The sequence below is a fragment of the Panulirus ornatus genome, chromosome 50 (assembly GCF_036320965.1).
Source record: "Panulirus ornatus isolate Po-2019 chromosome 50, ASM3632096v1, whole genome shotgun sequence".
Taxonomy (NCBI): Eukaryota; Metazoa; Arthropoda; class Malacostraca; order Decapoda; family Palinuridae; genus Panulirus; species Panulirus ornatus.
Genome location: NC_092273.1, coordinates 28,787,055 through 28,813,917, shown reverse-complemented (window position 1 = coordinate 28,813,917; position 26,863 = coordinate 28,787,055). Strand labels below are relative to the sequence as shown.

At 39.0% G+C, this 26,863-nt stretch overlaps 2 protein-coding genes across 4 annotated transcripts in view; one reads left to right on the top strand and one right to left on the bottom strand.

Moving 5' to 3' along the window:
* Positions 1-16,458, top strand: part of LOC139764699 (epidermal retinol dehydrogenase 2-like) — a 111,457-nt gene extending 94,999 nt beyond the window's left edge. For both annotated transcript variants that reach the window (XM_071691588.1, XM_071691587.1), the window contains exons 8-9: positions 3,048-3,173; positions 12,378-16,458. In XM_071691588.1, coding sequence (XP_071547689.1) covers positions 3,048-3,173; positions 12,378-12,429 — 178 coding nt within the window. In that variant the 3' untranslated portion in view covers positions 12,430-16,458. The remainder of the gene's footprint in view (positions 1-3,047; positions 3,174-12,377) is intronic.
* Positions 14,869-26,863, bottom strand: part of lsn (vacuolar-sorting protein SNF8) — a 292,203-nt gene continuing 280,208 nt past the window's right edge. The window contains exons 6-7 of one of the 2 annotated variants that reach the window (XR_011716448.1): positions 18,724-23,939; positions 14,869-18,689 (exon numbers count right to left, since the gene is read on the bottom strand). Coding sequence is in view for 1 of the 2 variants with exons in the window: in XM_071691589.1 (XP_071547690.1) it covers positions 23,757-23,939 (183 nt within the window). In the remaining variant the exon portion in view is untranslated. Of the gene's footprint in view, positions 23,940-26,863 lie in introns of both variants that reach the window. The other variant, XM_071691589.1, reaches the window with a different exon arrangement.

Below are 26,863 nucleotides of genomic sequence, written 5' to 3'. Positions count from 1 at the left end.
CACATAAAAATCCTTATAATGATAAAAATCTATGGTTTAAATAGTCTTGTACTATTTTCTTGTTTCTTGTCAAAAAATGAACATCTGTAACACATAACTGTCTACTATTCCTCACATACAGGCCAAAATACTAACACTACCATAATGTTTCATGAACCTTTGATAACATAATAAAGATGTAAATGAACAAACATGCACTTCAAATTTTTTTTTTTTTTTTTTGTCGCTGTCTCCCGCGTTTGCGAGGTAGCGCAAGGAAACAGACGAAAGAAATGGCCCAACCCACCCCATACACATGTATATACATACGTCCACACACGCAAATATACATACCTACACAGCTTTCCATGGTTTACCCCAGACGCTTCACATGCCCTGATTCAATCCACTGACAGCACATCAACCCCGGTATACCACATCGCTCCAATTCACTCTATTCCTTGCCCTCCTTTCACCCTCCTGCATGTTCAGGCCCCGATCACACAAAATCTTTTTCACTCCATCTTTCCACCTCCAATTTGGTCTCCCTCTTCTCCTCGTTCCCTCCACCTCCGACACATATATCCTCTTGGTCAATCTTTCCTCACTCATTCTCTCCATGTGCCCAAACCATTTCAAAACACCCTCTTCTGCTCTCTCAACCACGCTCTTTTTATTTCCACACATCTCTCTTACCCTTACGTTACTTACTCGATCAAACCACCTCACACCACACATTGTCCTCAAACATCTCATTTCCAGCACATCCATCCTCCTGTGCACAACTCTATCCATAGCCCACGCCTCGCAACCATACAACATTGTTGGAACCACTATTCCTTCAAACATACCCATTTTTGCTTTCCGAGATAATGTTCTCGACTTCCACACATTCTTCAAGGCTCCCAGAATTTTCGCCCCCTCCCCCACCCTATGATCCACTTCCGCTTCCATGGTTCCATCCACTGCCAGATCCACTCCCAGATATCTAAAACACTTCACTTCCTCCAGTTTTTCTCCATTTAAACTCACCTCCCAATTGACTTGACCCTCAACCCTACTTTACCTAATAACCTTGCTCTTATTCACATTTACTCTTAACTTTCTTCTTTCACACACTTTACCAAACTCAGTCACCAGCTTCTGCAGTTTCTCACATGAATCAGCCACCAGCGCTGTATCATCAGCGAACAACAACTGACTCACTTCCCAAGCTCTCTCATCCCCAACAGACTTCATACTTGCCCCTCTTTCCAAAACTCTTGCATTCACCTCCCTAACAACCCCATCCATAAACAAATTAAACAACCATGGAGACATCACACACCCCTGCCGCAAACCTACATTCACTGAGAACCAATCACTTTCCTCTCTTCCTACACGTACACATGCCTTACATCCTCGATAAAAACTTTTCACTGCTTCTAACAACTTGCCTCCCACACCATATATTCTTAATACCTTCCACAGAGCATCTCTATCAACTCTATCACATGCCTTCTCCAGATCCATAAATGCTACATACAAATCCATTTGCTTTTCTAAGTATTTCTCACATACATTCTTCAAAGCAAACACCTGATCCACACATCCTCTACCACTTCTGAAACCACACTGCTCTTCCCCAATCTGATGCTCTGTACATGCCTTCACCCTCTCAATCAATACCCTCCCATATTATTTACCAGGAATACTCAACAAACTTATACCTCTGTAATTTGAGCACTCACTCTTATCCTCTTTGCCTTTGTACAATGGCACTATGCACGCATTCCGCCAATCCTCAGGCACCTCACCATGAGTCATACATACATTAAATAACCTTACCAACCAGTCAACAATACAGTCACCCCCTTTTTTAATAAATTCCACTGCAATACCATCCAAACCTGCTGCCTTGCCGGCTTTCATCTTCCGCAAAGCTTTTACTACCTCTTCTCTGTTTACCAAATCATTTTCCCTAACCCTCTCACTTTGCACACCACCTCGACCAAAACACTCTATATCTGCCACTCTATCATCAAACACATTCAACAAACCTTCAAAATACTCACTCCATCTCCTTCTCACATCACCACTACTTGTTATCACCTCCCCATTTGCGCCCTTCACTGAAGTTCAAATTTATAACAACTATTTCTGAGGAGTAATACAGGTACACCATCTAGTTTCCAACACTCTTGGTTCCAAAACATTGCCAGATTAACCATTTTGTCAGACCAACCGTGGTAACGTAATAATAATTCATCAACACACCTCTAACCCACTAATTATACATCTCCCATGTGTCTAAAGTATATCATGGACTGCTCGAGATTTAAATCAAATATTAAATGTAAATTAGATAAATAAATGAAATACAGGTACTTGTACAATAGTACATTAGTGAAACAAGATTATCATGGTACCTGACAAGTCCACTCCATCACTCCGATGCTGTTGAAACCATTCCATCATCACTCGATCGTGCCCAGTCCTCTTCCTCTTGTAAATATGTTCATGAAATCCGTTATTAATTTCATTTGCTTTATATTTTCATCAAAATTAACTCCTGCTCACTACTGTACTAAATATCTCAACCTTGGTAGCAAGAGAAATATGGTTCAAATAAGTATATAGTATATGGAAAAAGCAAACAAACTTTGGAAGGAGGTGTAAACATGAGTGAATGATATATGATATAAAACTTCTTTTGGGAAGAAAATCACAGAGGAAATAAATCACGATTATTTGCTGTTACAGGTTATTTCTGGAGCCCCTTTTTTGGACTCCTTACATTCATATTAATCTTTTGAAGGTATGACTAATCTTGCATAGAAAGAATTACTTTACACTGGAATGAATAGGGTTTTGAGCCCATTTTTATCATCATGCATTTCATGCATTTCTTTTTATACTCTAGAAATGCATCATCCACTTATGTGAAGTGAAACATTAAATTTTCATACTTAGTAATGACAACAAATTTACTATGAATGTATAATGATATCTTTTCTCAAATTGAGACCAAGAATTTGTTGAGATGGTATTATTTTAAATAGCATTAAATGACTTATGTTTCTGTAAAGGTTTCCATGGCTTTTTGAAATACTGGAACCAAGTGATGCTGCTTCAAGAATCATTCGTGGTGTCAGAAGGAATCAAGAAGAAATTTTTCTCCCAGAGAAATTAAAGCCTTTCATGCAATTTTCCAGGTAAGTTAGATGTTTTACTTGAGAATTTGTAGGCTCATGCTACTTTATTTAGACTGTAGTATTTATGGATTCAGGAAATACGTTCAGATATGAGAAATATTCTGTGCTAAAGTACAACAACTATTATAGGGCTTTCTGTGTAGGCTATTTTAGATGCCAATTGAACATAAATATACTTTTTTTGTCCTGTGCAAATACTTTCATACATTGTTGCTATTTTATGCCTGAGGCAGGTAGTGTCAAGAACAGATGAAAGAGCCTTAGAGGAAAAATCCTTGTTTGGCTCCTGCCTGTGTGCCTTCTTTAGAATGTAAAATGGAAAGAAAGGATTTCCAGTCTCTCCTGTTTGCACTCTCAGGGATAGAAATGTGCAATATTTTAGTGGCGTGACTGCTCACCAACCCAGCACTCGTTACTGTTCTACCTTTGCAAAATCATTTGCTTCTAAAACTTTCTGGACATGTCACCAACATCCAAAGCCTGACACAAGAAGGTTGCAGTATTATGGGCTTGATTTTCTAAGGTCAGAACATAATTTTCAAAGGCACAGAATGGTCTATCATTTCATATCCCATTTTCTGAGACAAGCAGTGAGCCAAGAATAGTGTCTGAAATAAAATGACAAATTAGTCGAATTCTGATGAGTGATGCTTATGTCCCTGAGTGCCTCTCATTTTGATATTGTACTCATACATGATTTGAACAACAGTCCCTAAAGCTTTACTGGTCCTTTAAGCAGTATGCAAGGGTTATTCAGCACAGGAACTGAAATGGTTTAACTTATCAGGGGAATTAATGGCAAATTTAAAGAGCATTTTGAATATTGGACACAACTGAAATGGTCTAGCGTATCAAGGAGAATATTGGCAAATTTTAGAGTATTTTGAATTTTGGATGACAAACTACGTCCTGAACATGATAGCTTAATTTTTTTTATGTTTAAGGCTCCAGGCACGGACAGAAGTCCACACCAAGGCTGGACCCTAATTGAAATATAGAGAAGATTAATAAATGAAAAAGAAAATACATTGGAAAGTATTTACAAATTTTTGAGAAAGTTGAAAACCTGTGTTTTGAAATGTGCCAGGTCATAGTTGTTGGGAAAGACATGAGAAAGTAGAGAGTTCCAAAGCTTCGATGTGTAGGGAAAGAGGCAGTTGTCAAAATGGCCCACCCTTGAGTTGCTAATGGCAGCTTGCCAAATATTGCGTGGTCTAGCTAGTGCTGTGGGCACACAAGCAGCCAGCTCTCAGGAACAGAAACCAAAGTAATACCTTTGGAAGAGGGAAAGTGAACTACAAGAAAGAAGAATGGTTGTCTCTGAACTTGCACCTGTGCCTACTTGTCTGTTTCATTTCTGCTTAACCAAAATTTTTCCCTCTCCTTATGTACACACTTTGATACGTCCCATCTCTGAGGTGACCGTTCTAACTATCATCCTATTGCTTTGACATCCACCTCTTCTAAAGTCTTTGAATCCATCCTCAGCTCCCATATCCTTAAACACCTCAAAAATCACAATCTTCTCTCTGATCACCTTCTGTAAGGTGAGATCTACTGGTCATATTCTTTCCTATCTTACTACTACTATTCTTTCAAACATACCCATTTTTGCTTTCTGAGATATTCTCACTTTGCACACATTTTTCATACATGCTAACCATTTTGCATGTAAGCATGGTAGCATTAAGAACAGATAACTGAACCTTAGAGGGAAAATTCCTCACGTGGCTCCTTGCTTTGTTCCATCTTTTGAAAAGCTATACAGGAAGGAAGGATTTCCAGCTACTTGGTCCTGCCCCTTTCAGTTGCCTTCAGTGACAAATAGGTTTGCTGATGATGCAGCACTGGTGGTGGATTTGAGTGAAAAATGGCAGAAGTTGGTGACCGAGTTTGGAAGTGTTTAAAGGAGAAACCTATAAGTAAATATGAATAAAAGCAAGGTTTTCAGGTTTAGTAGGAGTAAGGGAGAGGTTAGGTGGGGTGCGAGTCTGATTGGAGAAAAACTGGAGGTAAAGAAGTGTTTTACATACCTGGGAATGGACATGGCAGCAAATGGAACCATGGAGCAGATGTAAGTCACAGGGTTGGGGAGGGATGAAGGTTCTTGGAATGCTGAGCAATGTGTAGAAAGAGAGAATGTTATCTGTGAGGGTACAAATAAGTATGTTTGAAGGAATAATATGGGCATAGTCTACAGGAAGGGCTATTCAGGGGAGAACAGATGTGTTGGAAATGAATGCTTAAGCACATTATGTAGTGTGATGTGGTTTGATTAAGTTATGAAGGGGTAAGAGAGAGATGTGTATTAAAAAGAGTGTGGTTTAGAGAGCTGAAGAGGATGTGCTGAAATGGTTTGGTATATGAAGGGAATGATTGAGGAAATGTTGACAAAGAGGATATGAGTGTCAGAAGTGGAGGGAACAAGAAGAGGGAAACCAAATTGGAGATAGAAGGACAGAGTGTAAAAGATTTTGAACATGCAGGAGGATGAAAGGCTTTCATGGGATAGAATGAATTGGAATTATGCGGTATACAAGGATTGAAAGCTGTGAGTGGATTGAACTAAGGGATGTGAAGTGTCCAGGGTAAACCATGGAAAGGTCTGTGGGGCCTGGTTGTGGATAGGGAACTGTGGTTCCAGTGCATTACACATGACAGCTAGAGAATGGATGTGAGCAGATACAACCTTTCTTTGTTCATGGTGCTTCCTCACTTATACAGAAAAAAGCACTCAAATATGGAAAAAAAATTATATATCGGTAAAATAAGTTGTATTGGAGGGCAGGAGAATGGAGAGATGCATTGTGGTAGAGGATGTGTGGATCAGGTGTTTGCATTGAAGAATGTAAGAAATACTTACAGAAACAGATGGCATATGTGGCATTTATATTTCTGGAAATGCCTTTTGGAAGGTCTTAAGAATATATGGTATGGAAGGAAAGCTGCTAGAATCAGAGAAGTGTTTATCAAGGATGTAAGGCATGAGTACAAGTAAAAAGAAAGGAGAGTGAAATGGTTCCAAGTCAAAGTTTATCTGTGGCAGTAGTGTGTGATGTCTTCATAGTTGTTTGTTTAGGGAAATAAAAGTGAGAATCTGGGAGAGAGGGGAGAGTATGAAATCTTCATGGGATGAAAGGGTCTGGGAAGTGAGTCAGTTGTTGTGTGCTGATGATAGAGGTATATCCGAGTGTGAAACTGCAGAAGTTGGTGACTAAGTTTGGAAGGAGGTGTGAAAGGAAGAAATTGAAAGTAAATGTGAATAAAAGTACTGCTATTAGGTTTAGTGTAGGTGAGAGACTGGTTATTTGGGGTGTGAGTTTGAATGGAGAAAATTTGAAGGAAGTGAATTGCTTTAGAAAACTGGCATTGGACATGGAGCAAGGACTGGAACCATGTAAGCAGAAGTGGGTCAGTAGGGTGGGTGAGGGGGCGAAGGTTCTGGTAGCACTGAGAAATATGTGGAATGAGAGATCGTTATTTGCGAGGGTAAAAATGAGTATATTTGAAGGTATAGTAGGCCCAGTATTATTTTAGTAGATGGATATGAGAGAGGTGTGGTAATAAAAAGAGTATGGTTTAAAGAACTGAGGAGGGTGTGAGGTCAATAAAGAGGATAAGTGTCAGAGGTGGAGGGAACAAGGAGAACGGTGGGACCAAATTGTATATGGAAGGATGGAATGAAAAAGTTTTTGAGTGATCGAGGCTTGAACCAACAAGAGAGTGAAAGGCATGCATGAGATAGATTGAATTGGAACGATGTGGTATACAAGGGTCAACATGATATTAGTGGACAGAACCAGGATATGTGAAGCATCCAGGGTAAACTATGGAGAGGTCTGTAAGGCCTCTTTTGGATAGGGAACTGTGATTATAATACGTTACACACGACAGTTAGAGAATAGATGCGGGTGGATGTGGACTTTCTTCTTCTGTTCTTGGCATAACCTGCTACTGCGTTTTCTTGTATGTCTCCCAGTCACATGAGCCCTTGAGCACTGTTTCAGTAAGAGCTTGGAAATCCAAGTTCCTTTCCTCAAAGGTTCTTCATATCTCTCCCTTCTTGTCTAGGTTAATTCGTATACATTCAAACACCCTAACCTGAGTGTTTGAGGATGATTGGCATCCCTTCTGCTCCCACTGATAAAAACTAAAATGCAAGGAGGGGAATGTTTCCATCCCAATGCTTCCACCTTCACTTGCCTTTTATGACAGAAAGGGCATAAATGGGAAGTATTCTTTCTCCCCAGCCCTAGGGATCAAATATGAACAAAGGTTTGAATTGCCTGATGAGTGAAAAAAGAACACAAAAAAAATATATTTATATTTATTATACTTAATCACTGTTTCCTGTGTCAGTGAGATAGTGCCAGGAAACAGATCCACTCATATACACATATATATACATAAATGCCCATACATGCACATATACAGACATATACATATATACACATGTACATATTCATACTTGCTTACCTTCACCCATTCCTGTCACTACCCCACCACACAGGAAATAGCCCCCCCAAGTCAGTGAGGTAGTGCCAGGAAAAGACAAAAAAGGCCACTTGTTCACACTCTGTCTCTAGCTGTCATGTGTAATGCACCAAAATGACAGCTCCCTATCCACATCCAGGCCCCACAGCCCTTTCCATGGTTTACCCGAGACACTTCACATGCCCTAGTTCAGTCCATTGATAGCAGGTCAACCCTGGTATACCACATTGTTTCAATTCAATTTATTTCTTGCATGCCTTCCATCCTCCTGTATGTTCAGGCCCTGATTGCTCAAAATCTTTTTAACTCCATCCTTCCACCTCCAGTTTGGTCTCCTGCTTCTCCTTCTCTCCACCTCTGACACATATACCCTCTTTGTCAATCTTTCCTCACTCATTCTCTCCATATGTCCAAACCATTTCAATACACCCTCTTCTGCTCTCTCAACCACACTCTTTTTATTACCACACATCTCTTTTATCCTTTCATTACTTATTTGATCAAACCACCTCTTACCACATATTGTTCTCAAACATTTCATTAAAAATACCTAATTTTTTTTTCATACTATTCGCCATTTCACGTGTTAGCAAGGTAGCGTCGAGAACAGAGGACTGAGCCTTTGAGGGAATATCCTCACTTGGCCCCCATCTCTGTTCCTTCTTTTGGGAAATTAAAAATGAGAGGGGAAGATTCCCAGCCCCTGGCTCCATCCCCTTTTAGTCGCTTTCTACAACACGCAGGGAATACGTGGGAAGTATTCTTTCTTTCCTATCCCCAGGGTTAGGAGAGAATATTTTTTTTTTTTTTTTTTTTTTTTGCTTTGTCGCTGTCTCCCGCGTTTGTGAGGTAGCGCAAGGAAACAGATGAAAGAAATGGCCCAACCCACCCCCATACACATGCCTTGATTCAATCCACTGACAGCACGTCAACCCCGGTATACCACATCGCTCCAATTCACTCTATTCTTTGCCCTCCTTTCACCCTCCTGCATGTTCAGGCCCCGATCACACAAAATCTTTTTCACTCCATCTTTCCACCTCCAATTTGGTCTCCCTCTTCTCCTCGTTCCCTCCACCTCCGACACATATATCCTCTTGGTCAATCTTTCCTCACTCATTCTCTCCATGTGACCAAACCATTTCAAAACACCCTCTTCTGCTCTCTCAACCATGCTCTTTTTATTTCCACACATCTCTCTTACCCTTACGTTACTTACTCGATCAAACCACCTCACACCACACATTGTCCTCAAACATCTCATTTCCAGCACATCCATCCTCCTGCGCACAACTCTATCCATAGTCCACGCCTCGCAACCATACAACATTGTTGGAACCACTATTCCTTCAAACATACCCATTTTTGCTTTCCGAGATAATGTTCTCGACTTCCACACATTCTTCAAGGCTCCCAGAATTTTCGCCCCCTCCCCCACCCGATGATCCACTTCCGCTTCCATGGTTCCATCCGCTGCCAGATCCACTCCCAGATATCTAAAACACTTCACTTCCTCCAGTTTTTCTCCATTCAAACTCACCTCCCAATTGAATTGACCCTCAACCCTACTGTACCTAATAACCTTGCTCTTATTCACATTTACTCTTAACTTTCTTCTTCCACACACTTCACCAAACTCAGTCACCAGCTTCTGCAGTTTCTCACATGAATCAGCCACCTAGCGCTGTATCATTAGCGAACAACAACTGACTCACTTCCCAAGCTCTCTCATCCCCAACAGACTTCATACTTGCCCCTCTTTCCAAAACTCTTGCATTCACCTCCCTAACAACCCCATCCATAAACAAATTAAACAACCATGGAGACATCACACACCCCTGCCGCAAACCTACATTCACTGAGAACCAATCACTTTCCTCTCTTCCTACACGTACACATGCCTTACATCCTCGATAAAAACTTTTCACTGCTTCTAACAACTTGCCTCCCACACCATATATTCTTAATACCTTCCACAGAGCATCTCTATCAACTCTATCATATGCCTTCTCCAGATCCATAAATGCTACATACAAATCCATTTGCTTTTCTAAGTATTTCTCACATACATTCTTCAAAGCAAACACCTGATCCACACATCCTCTACCACTTCTGAAACCACACTGCTCTTCCCCAATCTGATGCTCTGTACATGCTTTCACCCTCTCAATCAATACCCTCCCATATAATTTACCAGGAATACTCAACAAACTTATACCTCTGTAATTTGAGCACTCACTCTTATCCCCTTTGCCTTTGTACAATGGCACTATGCACGCATTCCGCCAATCCTCAGGCACCTCACCATGAGTCATACATACATTAAATAACCTTACCAACCAGTCAACAATACAGTCACCCCCTTTTTTAATAAATTCTCCAATGCCCGCTCCCTTCGAGTAATCCCAAAGCAAAAGAGTCTCCATGATTAGTAAACACTATAGTAAACAATAAAATGACAGTCACCATTTATTTTACCCTAGTAAACATGCTACTTCACTTCTTTCCTATCTCCACCCTTTGTATTAATAAGCTGCAGATTTATGCTTCACTTTTAGCCCAGCCAGGCCACTAGAACTTGATATCAGGTTGCAAGGATGATGTGTGGGGGGGTAATAAAATCACTTTATCTCCAAAACACCGTGAAGTTTGCTCAACAATGAGTGGGTAATGCAAAACTGGCAGAACGCAGGCAGCTGCACCAATGATTGGTTTATAAATGGAGACTTGCAAAGCTGATTGGCTGATGATATAAGCAAATCCCATGTAGTTACATTCACAGTGTATATAAATAGATGCTTGTTATTCTTCCCTGGGCAAGTTGACTCCTCTTGTACTTTTTCTTTTATTTTTCTTATATGTTTTTTCATCTCACATAAGAAATTATTTTTCAGTTTTCTCAAAAAACACCCATTTTTAGAAAGACTGGGAATTATGGCATCACTTCTTTGGGATGATTGCAAAACAAGTTCAGATAGGTAGGAGGATGGTTGATTGAATAAGAAATGATAGTAAGAGGGTGATGAGGGTGTGCTGAAATGGTTTGGACATGTGGAGAGAACGAGTCAGGAAAATATGACTAAGAGGGTATACAAATCAGAAGTGGACGTGAACAAGGAAAAGAGGGAATTCAAAGAGGATGTGGAGGATGGAGTGAAAGATGCCTGGAAGGATTGGGGTGTAAACATGCAGGAGAATTTGGGGAAAGGATGAGGTGAATTGGAGTGATGTTACATACAGGATCTACAGGTAGGCTGCTTGGGTATCAGTTAGATTAGTGATGTAGTGAGCCAGCACTTAAGTGGTTGTCAAGTTGCACTCTTCTGATCCAGGACTACTGGTATTCTGTTTACAAACATACACTATCTGCTTGTCACAAAAAACACTTTTACAAAATTTGACTCCCACAACTCATTCTTTGTAACTATATTTTCTTGTGGTGAGTGCTGTACGCTAGCTCTTCCTATAGGCAAAATGGTAGGAGGAACTGGTAGAAGTAGTTGGTAGGAACTTTAGACAAGAGTATTAAGTAGGAACATTTAGTATAAGTAGCAGAAAGGAATATCAGCTGGGAGCAGTAAGTGGAACATTAGGTAGACACAATAGGGAGAAGTAGTCTGAAAACTACTCTACACTACACTCCCTTTGGCCAATTAAGGGGAGGCACTAATGACTAAGAAGTGGCTCTGGAGTTCACTAATCATGGAGACTCTTTTGCTTTGGGATTTCTCGAAGGGAGCGGGCATTGGAGAAATAGATAGATAGATGTGCCCTCTGTGGGCTGAACCAGAGAATCTGAGGTGATCAGAGGAAACCACAGAAATGTCTTGTGGTCTGGTTGTGGATAGTGCATTATACATGACAAATAGAGAGTGGATGTGAGTGAGGGAGGCCGTGGTCTGGGTGTGGATAGTGGACTCTGGTTTCAGTGCATTATACATGACAACTAGAGAGTGGATGTGAGTGAGTGAGGCCATTTTTTTGTCGTTTCCTGGTACTACCTCGCTAACAGGAGAAAATCCCCCCCAAATTGCAATAAACTATTATGATAAAAAGATTTCTCTAGTCAGGTAGGTCTCATACAGAAGTATAGATGTACTTCACCTACTCTGCTTCAATTTCATGGATTTGGGTGGTTTTTGTTCAGTACAGAAATCCTGGCTGGAATAATGTACCTAACACTGTGCAACATAAGTTAAATGGAACTCAACTCTTATATAAAAATGTTTCACCATGTTTAAGTTAGTTCTTATTAATCATGATAACAAAGTGCAATGTTTTGCACTTAATGATAATTAATGATTATTTTTTTGTTGACAAATATAAAGGAGCTTTGTTCCCAAAGGATTTATTAACATTAACATGCAGAGGTATTTCAGATGAGGATGTTAGAGAAAAAATTTTATCATTTACTGTGGAGACATTTTGAGATTGGGGATAGAGGTATGAATGAAGATATTAATTTCATTTAAGGGAGCAGCTTAGTCTGCAAAGTGAAAAATCAAGATGGAGTTTTATTAGTGTAGAAATCCATATTTACTTGAACACAGTGAACACAATTCAGGATATGTAAGTGAAGTAAGAGGCTGTATGTACTTAGTCTGCTATTTGTAAATGGGAGTTAGTGATAACAGACATGATTAGTGAAGGTTATTTAGTCTAGATCAAGTGAACCTTTAATGTTTAAACCATTATTAACACTTGTTTCAGGGTACTACCACGGAAACTTCGGCGCTTGTTTGCAGACTACGTGGAGTCTTAAAGCACTGCTGAAGAGCAGACTCATTAACACAGATGTTTTATAGACATACTTACAAGTACAATAACAGTGAATGAAAACATGAAATGTTAACTGAATTGCTAAAAACTGTCTGTATTGTTATCTGTAATCACATTTCGTCTTTTCCATTTTATTGTCAGTATATTTTCATATTTTTCAATTTTGCCCTGTAATTTTTTTCTTAATTGATGCACTTATTTTTTATCCTCTTTTTAGATGCTGCCAAAACATGGGGTCCCACAGGACAGGGATATGTTAAAAAAAAAAGTCCTGTTGGGAAATTTTAATACAAAGGAAAGCATCAGGAATTAATTAAGGAATTGTATGACCATGAAGGCTAAAATTTTACAAAACCTTCCTACAGTTAATAGCTGTGTAGCAAATTTGCACATTCACCAAAATGCAAAGCTGTTAATTGGTAAACAGTCATTTGTGTCAGTAATATTGCAATACATAATCATATTTCATAGGCATTGTATTAAGCAAAGGGGATAGAGATGAGTGTTCAAACTACAGCCGCTTAAGTTTGAGTGTACCTGGTATGTTTTATGGGGAGAAAGTGAAGGCATGGACAGAGCATCACTTTAGGGAGGAACAGGGTGGTTTCAGAAGTTTTAAAGAATGTGTGGATCAGGTGTTTGCTTTGAAGAATGTGTGTGGGAAATACTTAGAAAAACAGATGGATTTGTGTGTGTGGGAAATACTTAGAAAAACAGATGGATTTGTATGTGATATTTATGAATCTGAAGAAAGTGTATGATAAGTTGATAATAATGCCTTGTGGAAGCTTTTAAGAATGTACGGTGTGGAAGGAAAACTGCTAGAAGCAGAGAAGTTTTTATCAAGGGTGTAAGGCATGTTTACAAGTAGGAAGTAAGGAGAGTGAATGGTTCTAAGTGAAGTTTGGTCTCCTGCAGCAGCAGTGTGTGATGTCATCATGGTTGTTTAATTTGTTTATGGATGGGGTGGTGAGGGAGGTAAATATGAGTCTTGGAGGAGGGTCAAGTATACAGTTTGTAGGGGATGACAGGGCCTGGGAAGCGAGGCATTTGTTGTTTGGTAATGATACAGCACTGGTAGCAGATTCGAGAATGAAACTGCTGAAATTGGTGACTGAGTTTGGAAGGGTGTGTGAAAGGAGGAAAATGAGAGTAAATATGAATAAAAGCAAGGCTATTAGGTTTAGCAGAGGTGAGGGAGAGGTTAGTTTTGGTGTGAGTTTGACTAGAGAAAATTTGGAGGAAGTGAAGTGTTTTAGACACCTGGGAATGGACATGGCAGCAAATGGAACCATGGAAGTGAGGGGTTGAAGGTTCTGGGGGCATTGAAGAATGTTTGGAACAATGGTTGTGTTTGAAGATATAGTAGGGGGGGGGTTTGGAAATAATATATTTGAATAATAAAAAGATAGTGGTTAAGAGAGCTGAAGTGAGTGTGTTGAAATGGTTTGGACTTATGGAGAGAATGAGCGAGGAAATGTTGACAAAGAGGATACATGTGTAAGAAGTGGAGGGAACTAGGAGAACAGGGACACCAAATTGGAGATGGAAGGATGGAGCAAAAAAGAGTTTGAGCAGTCTGGGTCTGATTATGCAGGAGGGTGAAAGGCTTGCACAGGATAGAGTGAAATGGGCAAGTGAAGTGACTGGGGTCTGTATGGCCTGGTTGTGGATAGGGAGCTGTGGTTTCAATGCATTACATATGATAGCCAGAGAATGGATGTGAGAAGATGTGGCCTTTCTTCATCTGTTCCTGGTACTACCTCGTTAACATGGGAAATGGTGGTCAAGTTTGAAAAAAGAAAATTCATATTCAAAAAGATTCATCTGTCTGTTCATTTCATGCCCAATAGTATAAATGAATTTGTGGAGAGAATACAAGTTAGGAAAGATGTGGCTGTAAGGGGAAGTTGGAGGTAACAATTTTCTTTTGATATAAATTGATAAACATTGATACAGTAGTGTTGCACTATAGCTTGATTTGATATAACAATTTTGATATAGCACAAACACCTAAATTACTCCCATTATTTCATTATAATACATTCTGTTACAATGTAATGTGAGCCTGGCTGACTGTGTGCTATGGGGTACTGGATGTTGCACATGTCACGCTGCCCAACTTTTCATTTGCAACTTTTACATTTCTACACTTTTTTCCTCCTAAACCAGTGACCACTATGCCTAAGTGTCCAACAAGTACTCATAATACAAGTGAGCTTGTTCAGGATACTGAATGAGCTTGAGCATAGGTTGAGTACTTCAGATGTTGCTTGCCATTATGGCAGTAATGGCAGTACAATCTGCACCATAAAGAGGAAGGTGAGGAGTCTTGTTCCTCACATACTGGTGGGGAAAGTGATGAGCCTTCTTCCTCAGATACGTTGGGGAAAGTGAGATGAATTGATCCTCTGATACTGGAGAGAGAGAGAGAGAGAGAGAGAGAGAGAGAGAGAGAGAGAGAGAGAGAGAGAGAGAGAGAGAGAGAGAGAGAGAGAGATTTGTTTCTTTACTCCTTAGGTACTAATGAGGGAGGTAAGGGGCCTTCTTCCTTTGGTGCTGTTGGGGGAGGTGAGGAGCCTTGTTCCTTAGTTGCTGATAGGGGAGGTGAGCAAACTTGTTCCTTAGGTACTGATGAGGAGGATAAGGAGCCTTGTTTCTCAGGTACAAGAGGGAGATGTGAGGAGCCATGTTCCTTAGTTACTGGCAAGGATGATAAGGAGCCTTGTTCCTCAGGTACTAGAGGGAGAGGCAAAGAGCCATGTTCCTTAGTTACTGATGAGGGTGATAAGGAGCCATGTTTCTCAGGTACTAGAGGGAGAGGCGAGGAGCCATGTTCGTTAGTTACTGATGAGGGTGTTAAGGAGCCTTGTTCCTCAGGTATCAGTGGAAAAGGCGAGGAAACTTGCTTTTTAGGTACTGATGAGGGGGATGAGGAGCCATGTTCGTAATCTACTAATGGGAGAGCTGAGGAGCCTTCTCCTTAGGTACTGATGAGGGTGATTAGGAGGCTTGTTTCTGAGGTGCTAATGGGAGGGGTGAGGTACCATGTTCCTCTGGTATTGATGGAGGTGGTGAGGAGCCTTATTCCTCAGGTACTGATGGGGTGGTGAGAAGTCTTGTTCCTTGGGACATAGTGGGAGAGGTGAGGAACCTTATTCTTTTGGTACTGATAGGGGTGGTGAGGAGCCTTGTTCTGTAGATACTGATGAGGGTGGTGAGGAGCCTTGTTCCTTAGGTACCGATGGGGTGATGAAAAGTCTTGTTCCTTGGGACATTGTGGGAGAGGCGAGGAACCTTATTCTTTCGGTACTGATAGGGGCGGTGAGGAGCCTTGTTCCATAGATACTGATGAGGATGGTGAGGAGCCTTGTTCCTTAGGTAATGATGGGGGAAGTTGGGAGCCATGTTTTAAAGGTACTAATGGGAGATGTGAGGAGCTTTGTTTCTTAGGTACTGATGGGGTGGTGAGGAGCCTTGTCACTCAAATCCTGATGGGGGAGGTGAGGTCCCTAGTGACTTTGGTACTGTTGGGGATGGTAAGAAGCCTTGTTCCTTTGGGACTGATGGAGGATGTAAGAATGCCTTGCTCCTCAGGTACTGATGGAGAAGGTGATGAACCTTGTTGTTTAGGTATTGTTATAGGAGTTGAGAAGCCTTGTTCCTTAGGCACTGTTAGCGGAGATGAAAAGCCTTGTTCCTCAGGTACTGGTGGGGGTTCTGGTCTGTGTTCCATCAAGAATCTAATGGTAAATCTATTGTATAAAATAAATTATACAAACTAATTTACAAGGTACCGATGTAGTGAATACACAGGATGTAAGACCCTGTACGTCATATAATGGCAACTGAAATTCAGGCTAGTACCAATGCTACAGTTACACTAAACCTGACTTCAGTTTATCAGATGCAGGGTGACTTTTGGGACACATTTTTGAAAAAAAAAGTGTTTCTTATATACCACAAAATAAGGTGTATATTGAGAAAATTATTGGGGCCTGAACATGTACGAGAAAGAAAGTTGTGCCTTTTCTAGTAAAATGGAACCATGTGGTATATAGGGGTTAATGTGCTAACAACGGACTGAACCAAGGCACGTGAAGTGGCTGGAGAAACCATGGAAAGGTCTTTGGGGCCTGGTTGTTGAAAGGGAATGAACAAGTATGTATGTAAAAGGGAATATGGGTGGTACAAAAAAACCTTACATAGCATATCCAATGCAGATAACATGTCTATAATTTTCTTTGTGTTTTATATATATTACTTTCATTGCTTGGGGAGCATTTCGAGTTTGATACATTATTTACGTAACTTCTTTGATATATTTTTTCATACAGTCCCTAACCCCTTGTTTATATGGAAATGGATGTCAAGATATAGTATGATTCACTACTCCAGAAACGTTTTTAGTATCTAATCTCATGCTGTATTGCAATACTACTGTATTTATCTGGGAAAATCTTTTTTCTAACCTGTGGGGACCCCCAACAACATTTTAATTTATTAAGCTGTGCACTGAATTATTTCAGTATATGTTTTTAATGTGGTACTATACTTTGAATAGTAAAAGTAATTATTTTATTCAGCAGTGTTTAGTTTATGAAATAAAATACTCATCATATGCTACCTCTTCCTGTTATGCTGCATTTGAGGTAAATGCGATTTTCTTATACTTTCAAGAAAAGGGGATTATCAGTACACTGAATGTTGATGCTTGCTCGTTTACTCTTTGGAGTATAAAGATGGGTGGTAATTCTAAACTTTGAGAAAGAGGTTGCATCTACCGCTCACCTTTGAAAGTCACAAACATCATGTTTAATGTTGAGAGATATGTAATAGCTTGTCTATCATTTTCTTTATGTTTTATATATGTTACTTTCATTGCTTGGTGGGCATTCCAAGTTTTATTTGATACATTATTTACATAACTTCTTTAATATATTTTATCCTACAGTCCCTAACACCTTGTTTACATGGAAATGGATGTCAGGATATAGTATGATTCACTACTCCTTTGAAAGTCACAAACATCATATTTGATGTGCAGAAATATGCAATTGCAACACTGTTCCTTATATGTTCATTTGTATAATAGAGTAAATGCAAACTGCATATGATGTAAAGTCCTTGCATATCAATTTTTTGGTTGATTATTGAAAGATTTGACAGCAGAAAAACATTACAGGTACTTCCTCTAGAACAAGAATACCAAGAAATTGATTACCAAGGTGGAATAAATAATTGTTTATGAAAAAATTATATGAAAGTATAAAAAAGGTATTACATGAAGACATAAGTAAATTATTATTGCTCTTTATCTTTATTGCATTTTTTTAAACATAAGAAGGCATTAAGCATGTTTTTATGATTCCCAACTCATTATTGTCTCGGCTGTAATTTTGGGATTATCTTAATTTACTGGATGGCAAAGTTTGTCTCGACTACAGAGGACACTTATCAGTATACATCCCTTAACATTGTGTCCTGAGTTGGACAATCCATAATCCTAAGCCTGTCACTGACCCTTATGAGCTGTCAATCATTTCACAGTGAGAAAGCACTTGGGACAGCTCCTTGTAAATGTTCAAATAAAAACTGCAGCCTGTAACTAATGCATTATATAACATAATCATATTTTGAATTTTTTTTTTTTTATACTGCATAGAGAACAAATATAGTCTTACACTGTCCCGTTCTTTCCATTCTACCAAGTTTTCATGATTGTATGGAGTATTGTTAGAAATGTCCTTTTGAAGTCTAATAACTCTCATCTTTAAAGCTTAAATTCAAAGTAAATAATGATAAAAGTATTACTGAGTAAACCTGAGGAAGATTTTGTACTGGTACAACATGAAAAATCCAGACGTTAAAATTCCAGACTTTAGAGAGCTGGGAAAATTTTGTGGATTACCTTTCCATCTCAAGGGGGAAAAACTCAGTAGGACAGGTTGTACCTCTCTAATCCAGTGCTCTGTGGTCTGGCATGTTTTGAATCTGCTGCCTTTAGTTTGTGGATCTGCCACTTGGGCAGCATTGTTAGCAGTGCTAAGGTGCCAAAATCTGTATACACTGCAGCCAAGCTAATTAACAGTCCTGTTAATTTCTTATGGCTCCTAAACAAGTGTATAATGCTGATGAATCTGCCCTGTATTGGCATCATATGCCATGAAAAACCCTTGTTCAAGATACTGAGGAGTCTCCATCTTGGGGTAAGGATTCCAAAGATTGGGTAACAATGCTTGGCTGCAGCAATGCTCCAGGAACACATAAAACCAACCTGATGGTAATTGGTAAGAGTGTTCACTCAAGGGCTTTTAAAGGGGTCACTTTCTGTTTTACAGCACTTTCTGTGATCCGTCAATGGCCAGGTCCCAAGGCTGCTGGATTAAAGAGGTACAACCTGAAGTTATACAAGCAGTACCAATTACACTTTCTGCTCTCTCCTCAGTCATCATTCAGTGTGAGAAGTTATCGTAGCACTCAAGGAATTTATTCGATTGTTCTCTGTTTAAAACCCAATTATGGCACAATAAAAATATGCAATGATACCACGAGGGACAACATGAGCATCAAAACTCAAGTACTAACAGAATATAAAGTATCCTAACCAGCGGCGTTCTGACTCTAGACATTTCACACTCAAGAGACTTGGGAATTATGGTATATATTCAACTTGTAAAGGTACACCTCATACTTACGAGAGATTTGGAAAATATGGAAAAGTTTTACTTTTACATTGTTAATAGATTAACAATGTGCTATTGTAATAATAAAATATTCTCTGGAATTTTTGCAATTACTGTGCATTTTGAAATGATGTCATATAAGAGAACACTATCTGATTCATATTTTACCAACTAGCAAAACAGGATTCAGTTCATATTACACCCACTGGTAAACAAATGATTATGACGACAATCATTCTTGCCACAGTTTGCTCATACTTTACCCACCATTCTACCAGCCATAATTTAGCATGGATAAGACTAGCATAGTTTGGTAAAGACCGTCTGCAGGGATGAAAAGCCACAAGTCCTCATGGCCACACAATCCGTGGGTTAGGTAAGAACCTACTATAATGAAATATTGAAATATTACATGTAAAAATACAATTTAACAAATTTTTGAGTACATGTTGAATGTTTTGCTGTAGAAGTTTAACATACTTATGGGTACATGTTGAATGTTTTGCTGTAGAAGTTTGGTACAAATGTTCAACATATTTGTAAAATGAGTGTATTGTATTGTATTATGTATATTTTTTCTACACCATTCTTTGCAATAGGATCTTACAAAACTCATAGATTTGCACAAAAATAACAGAGAAAGTAAGTGATAAAGACTGAAAAATTAAGCAAAATATTTACCTTGTCTCGCTAATGCGGGAAATGACGACTAGTATAAAAGAAAGAAAGATTTACCTTATAATGGAAAAATTATTGAGCATAATGTTTATCTTATACTTGGTAGCTAATACAGTAAACTGTATTCTTTTTACATATTTTTTTCTACATACTCTTCAGTAGGTAGTTACTTAATTCATATATTAATAAGCATTTACATATTCATAAAATAATGCAGAAAATCAATGGTAAAATCAGTACAAAGGAACAATTGCTAGTAATTCCACGTTACTCTGGTATCACAAAATTTGATTACTGAGGGTTTTCATCACTAATATTTATTATCTTGTAAATGTACCACAGCTTCACAAATTATTATATATCAGGGTGACATAGACCTTGTACAGGGCTCCTTAACATCTCCACACCGGCCGAACAATATTTATGGAGAAAATTTAAGCAAGCATTAAGGATGTATATTTCACCTCAAGGCAGAGACGGTGCAGACACAGCAATTCAAACATTATTGATTAACCTTGTCATCGGCAGATGATGCAGGATGCATTGCTAAGGTTCATAAACCTCTAAAACCCCTTGTAGCTACCACTAATCAAAACAGTTGGAACCACTCGTATACAGCTAGAAATGCTTATGTCTCGTTAGTATTTTTACCCACAATGTGTATAGGATTAACTTGTCCTTATATGTTTTAAATTAGTTTATGTTCTCTAAATGATTGAATCCTAATGTGTTTCTCCAGTTAAATGCAGAGTAAAGGTAAAACTTACCTAACAGTTTCATTCCAGCAGCATTGTAGTATTATTTTCTGTGTATACCTAATTTTAAGAGTTTATAAGCAAAGTAGGTGTTTCTTATCTCTCACCAAAAGCAAAACACCAAAAAATACCATTGTCACTGCTCTCTTGATGCATTTTTCAATAATTCACCAGAAAAAAGGTAAGCAAAGAAAGGCTCACTGACTAGTAATGTGTCAGTAGAGCTCTAACAACACAAAATTTTTATTAAAAAAATATAATACTGTTTGCCGAATGGCACAGCACGCATTGTAAGCCAACAAGTGGTTGAAATTTTTACTACTGCAGCCTGCATCATCAGCCAGCAATGAGTGAGATTTGTGCAACTTGTCATAATGTGAAGAGGTTTATACATACATCCTAAAAACATAAGGGGGAGGGCAGATCTGCACCCTAGCCAAAATAAAGGAACTGATTTTACATTGAACATTTCAACTTGTGACAGGGTTTCCATCATCAGTTGGGTCATAGGTGTAAAGTATACTACAATATTGATGTGACTGGCTTAGTCAGATATGCTTGACCTTATCAGTGTATCTTTTAATTATGCTCTGAAAGATTGAAGAAAATGAGAAATCTGGTAATGTCCGGATTTTTGATGTTGTACCAGTATTATAATGGTTTAATACAATCTAGGTAAGTAAAATGATTTCTTATATTAATGAGTAATCAGGGCCTCAGAGAGGAATTTTATTACGGGTACAGTTTCTTTTGGGTCCCCTTCCCTTCTCCATAAGTCATCCTGTTTTTATCTACTACGGTTTTATTCCATGAGATGTAAGGCCAAAAAAGGTATGGAAGATGAGAGAAGGGTGGAATGGAGCACTCTGTTGATTTTCTCCATTTTCTGAGATCCCAGGAAATTTTCAGGCCCCATTTTGTATCTCCGAGCCCGGGTATGATGTACCCCCTACACCCCCCTCTCAGAGGCCCTGAGTAATTTGATTTACAACTAAACCTTGAAATGCACTAAAAGGAAACACATGGTCCTCTTAATTCTTCAGGCTTTGCTCAAACACTCGTGTTTACTACCTGTACATAACTGTACAAGCATCTACACTCACATATGTATGTAAATTGTTTCCTCAATTCAATTAGATTTTAATTTTCAATTCAGCCAAGACTGTTTTTGATGTAACTTTCCATTCTTCTTTGCTTCTTTGATGTAAATACAGCATGAAGAAAAGATTCTGCTGAAACTTTATGGAATAATTTTGTGAAGATATATTGCAGTCATTGTACTGCAATTACAGAAAATAACCTTTAAGACAAAGCATGAATTTATTTTGATTTTCTTTCTTTTTTTAAATGCAGATAATCTGAAAAATTTCCCATGTGCATTTTGTTATTGGTTTTGAAATACTGATCATGGAGAAAACCTGATTTAATGGCTATATCAAAATATGCAATTCTAAATATGACTTTATAGTAGTAAACATAAACATTGTAAGACTTCGTATGTTATTTTCAACTCTCTCCATGTAGGCATGGTTGTCACTGTCACAGGTTTGCCTGTGCCATATGGGACACACCTTTTATCATTTTGAAATTGGTGCCTTTAAAAGCAAGCCAGTGTGATTGCTGTGGTAATCATAACCTGGCAAGGGCAATCATACACGTAGCCATAGAAAAGCAAATGACCTCAGTCATAATATGTTAGCCATAGCAACACCATCTTGTGGTATGTGCACTAAAGTTCAACAATTTATGACCAGCTAATAAGAACAATTATATCATGAGTTGCAGTAGATCAACAGAATGCATATAAAGTTGAGGAGAATAATATAGTTATCTTATAATTGTGACAGCAGCCTATACACGATGGATGGGATTTACTGAGAGACTTACTGTCTGGAGATTTACTGAGTATGTCTCCACCCTATTTCCTCTTCTACCACCTAGTAAGATGAATGTAGTTTGTTTCCATTTTTTCATAATGTGTTTTATCTGCCTTGTAGTATATGTGTTTAATATGGGCATTTAAATGTGTTGATCTGCCTGTCAGAGGGTGGAATATAGATAAGTGCGCAAAACTGCAACTAACCCATCATTATCTGGGCTGAATTTATGATTGTTTTCGCACTGTATAGCACTGTATAAGTGGTTTACCTTTTCTTTATTTTTCACTGGTGTACTTATTTCCTAAATTTTCACATTTTCCCTAGCCACACTGCTGAATTGATTGGGTTAACTGAGGCAAAATTATTCAATCAATCTGGTCTCTGGCTTCTATTTAAGAGTTTCTCATTGTTCTTTATTTTCTCTGGATGCATTAAAAACAGTCCCCTTTATAGGCTGACGATCACATTCATAACCCATGTTCTTTCCCTGAAACTTATTTTCCATTTTCCCTATCTTACTGTAGTATGTTTTCAAGCTTCCTTACCTTTATTGTCTCATGTATCTTTTTCTTGTCACATACATGGCTACGCAACAAGCAGGATTGGTGCTTTTTGATTTAAAGCATGAAGACAAAGAGATATTCGCATTCAGAGTGTCCAAGACTCTGTAAGTGCCAAACTTTTCTGAATGTAAGAAAGCTGAAGCAGAGGTATATAGAACTACAAGACTTCCATAACTATATCATCATGGGGAAGTCGATGAAACACAAGAGTACACTAAAACAGCATTTCAGTATGAATTGGCCATCAAGTAAAGGGAACCTATCTATAGGAACTTTACAGGTAAGGCATCATTACATGAGCACCACTGACACACACCATGAATGTTATGGTCTGAAATTATCTCAATTAGCATGTACATACACAAACATTAAATGCTTTCTATATATTACTGATATGGTAAAGGCTTGAAAATTATTTATCAATACAATTCATTTTCCCGTGACATAGAATCAGAATTATATTCTCAAAAAATCACGGCTGGTTTTTAAGTATTCAAACTATGAAAAGTAAACAATAAAATAACTAAGTAATTAATCACTGGAGAAGAGTCAAACATTCTGTAGCTAATTAAGAGAATATTTGAATTCAATATAAAAAGTAATTTATTTTTCTAAATCATGAGTATTTATGACTGGCAACTTTTTGTAAACATTAAAGTCACAGCCTCTTCTGATTAAATTATCCAGCAAGATCATAATCAGTTACACCACCATAAAGATCCAAAAATAACCTTTATCACAAAACATATTATTCAGCTGTTACACACTGCTGAAAGAATGCAGGAAACCAGTATGATGGTGGACGGTCCTGGTCATCTCGCCAAGCAACACCAACACGCAACAGATGATCTAATGTCCTCACAACTCGCTCTTGTGTCCATCCCAAGCTTGATGCAGCAGATGATACTGTCATGTGCCCAACATTTTCAGCCTGTACAAGAGAAAGTAATGAGCCATTACTTTTACTGTGCAAGTACACCAAAGGAAAACTGCATAAGTCCATGAGGTACTGCAATATTAATAACACAAATACAAAGAAATAAGAAAATTATATGTTGTGTAATAAGTTAAAATACAGAGCTGTCTCTAATGTGAACATTACATATGAAACTAGGTCTTACTTAATAAATGCTTCCTTTAGATTTTGCAACAATATTAATTTTAAGAATTTACAAATTGTGTATATATATATATATATATATTTTTTTTTCATACTATTCGCCATTTCCCGCGATAGCGAGGTAGCGTTTAGAACAGAGGACTGGGCCTTTGAGGGAATATCCTCACCTGGCCCTCTTCTCTGTTCCTTCTTTTGGAAAATTGAAAAAAAAACGAGAGGGGAGGATTTCCAGCCCCCCACTCCCTTCCCTTTTAGTCGCCTTCTACGACACGCAGGGAATACGTGGGAAGTATTCTTTCTCCCCTATCCCCAGGGAATATATATATATATATATATATATATATATATATATATATATATATATATATATATATATATATATATATATTTTTTTTTTTTTTTTCTTGCTTTGTCGCTGTCTCCCGCGTTTGCAAGGTAGCGCAAGGAAACAGACGAAAGAAATGGCCCAACCCACCCCCATACACATGTATATACATACACATCCACACACGCAAATATACATACCTACACAGCTTTCCATGGTTTCCCCCAGATGCTTCACATGCCCTGATTCAATCCACTGACAGCACGTCAACCCCGGTATACCACATCGCTCCAATTCACTCTATTCCTTGCCCTCCTTTCACCCTCCTGCATGTTCAGGCCCCGATCACACAAAATCTTTTTCATTCCATCTTTCCACCTCCAATTTGGTCTCCCACTTCTCCTCGTTCCGTCCATCTCCGACACATATATCCTCTTGGTCAATCTTTCCTCACTCATTCTCTCCATGTGCCCAAACCATTTCAAAACACCCTCTTCTGCTCTCTCAACCACGCCCTTTTTATTTCCACACATCTCTCTTACCCTTACGTTACTTACTCGATCAAACCACCTCACACCACACATTGTCCTCAAACATCTCATTTCCAGCACATCCACCCTCCTGCGCACAACTCTAAACATACCCATTTTTGCTTTCCGAGATAATGTTCTCGACTTCCACACATTCTTCAAGGATCCCAGGATTTTCGCCCCCTCCCCCACCCTATGATCCACTTCCGCTTCCATGGTTCCATCCGCTGCCAGATCCACTCCCAGATATCTAAAACACTTTACTTCCTTCAGTTTTTCTCCATTCAAACTTACCTCCCAATTGACTTGACCCTCAACCCTACTGTACCTAATAACCTTGCTCTTATTCACATTTACTCTTAACTTTCTTCTTTCACACACTTTACCAAACTCAGTCACCAGCTTCTGCAGTTTCTCACATGAATCAGCCAACAGCGCTGTATCATCATATATTTTTTTTTTTTTTTTTTGCTTTGTCGCTGTCTCCCGCGTTTGCGAGGCAGCGCAAGGAAACAGATGAAAGAAATGGCCCAACCCACCCCCATACACATGTATATACATACGTCTACACACGCAAAATATACATATCTACACAGCTTTCCATGGTTTACCCCAGACACATCACATGCCCCGATTCAATCCACTGACAGCACGTCAACCCCGGTATACCACATCGCTCCAATTCACTCTATTCCTTGCCCTCCTTTCACCCTCCTGCATGTTCAGGCCCCGATCACACAAAATCTTTTTCACTCCATCTTTCCACCTCCAATTTGGTCTCCCTCTTCTCCTCGTTCCCTCCACCTCCGACACATATATCCTATTGGTCAATCTTTCCTCACTCATTCTCTCCATGTGCCCAAACCATTTCAAAACACCCTCTTCTGCTCTCTCAACCACGCTCTTTTTATTTCCACACATCTCTCTTACCCTTACGTTACTTACTCGATCAAACCACCTCACACCACACATTGTCCTCAAACATCTCATTTCCAGCACATCCATCCTCCTGCGCACAACTCTATCCATAGCCCACGCCTTGCAACCATACAACATTGTTGGAACCACTATTCGTTCAAACATACTCATTTTTGCTTTCCGAGATAATGTTCTCGACTTCCACACATTCTTCAAGGCTCCCAGAATTTTCGCCCCCTCCCCCACCCTATGATCCACTTCCGCTTCCATGGTTCCATCCGCTGCCAGATCCACTCCCAGATATCTAAAACACTTCACTTCCTCCAGTTTTTCTCCATTCAAACTCACCTCCCAATTGACTTGACCCTCAACACTACTGTACCTAATAACCTTGCTCTTATTCACATTTACTCTTAACTTTCTTCTTTCACACACTTTACCAAACTCAGTCACCAGCTTCTGCAGTTTCTCACATGAATCAGCCACCAGCGCTGTATCATCAGCGAACAACAAATGACTCACTTCCCAAGCTCTCTCATCCCCAACAGACTTCATACTTGCCCCTCTTTCCAAAACTCTTGCATTCACCTCCCTAACAACCCCATCCATAAACAAATTAAACAACCATGGAGACATCACACACCCCTGCCGCAAACCTACATTCACTGAGAACCAATCACTTTCCTCTCTTCCTACACGTACACATGCCTTACATCCTCGATAAAAACTTTTCACTGCTTCTAACAACTTGCCTCCCACACCATATATTCTTAATGCCTTCCACAGAGCATCTCTATCAACTCTATCATATGCCTTCTCCAGATCCATAAATGCTACATACAAATCCATTTGCTTTTCTAAGTATTTCTCACATACATTCTTCAAAGCAAACACCTGATCCACACATCCTCTACCACTTCTGAAACCACACTGCTCTTCCCCAATCTGATGCTCTGTACATG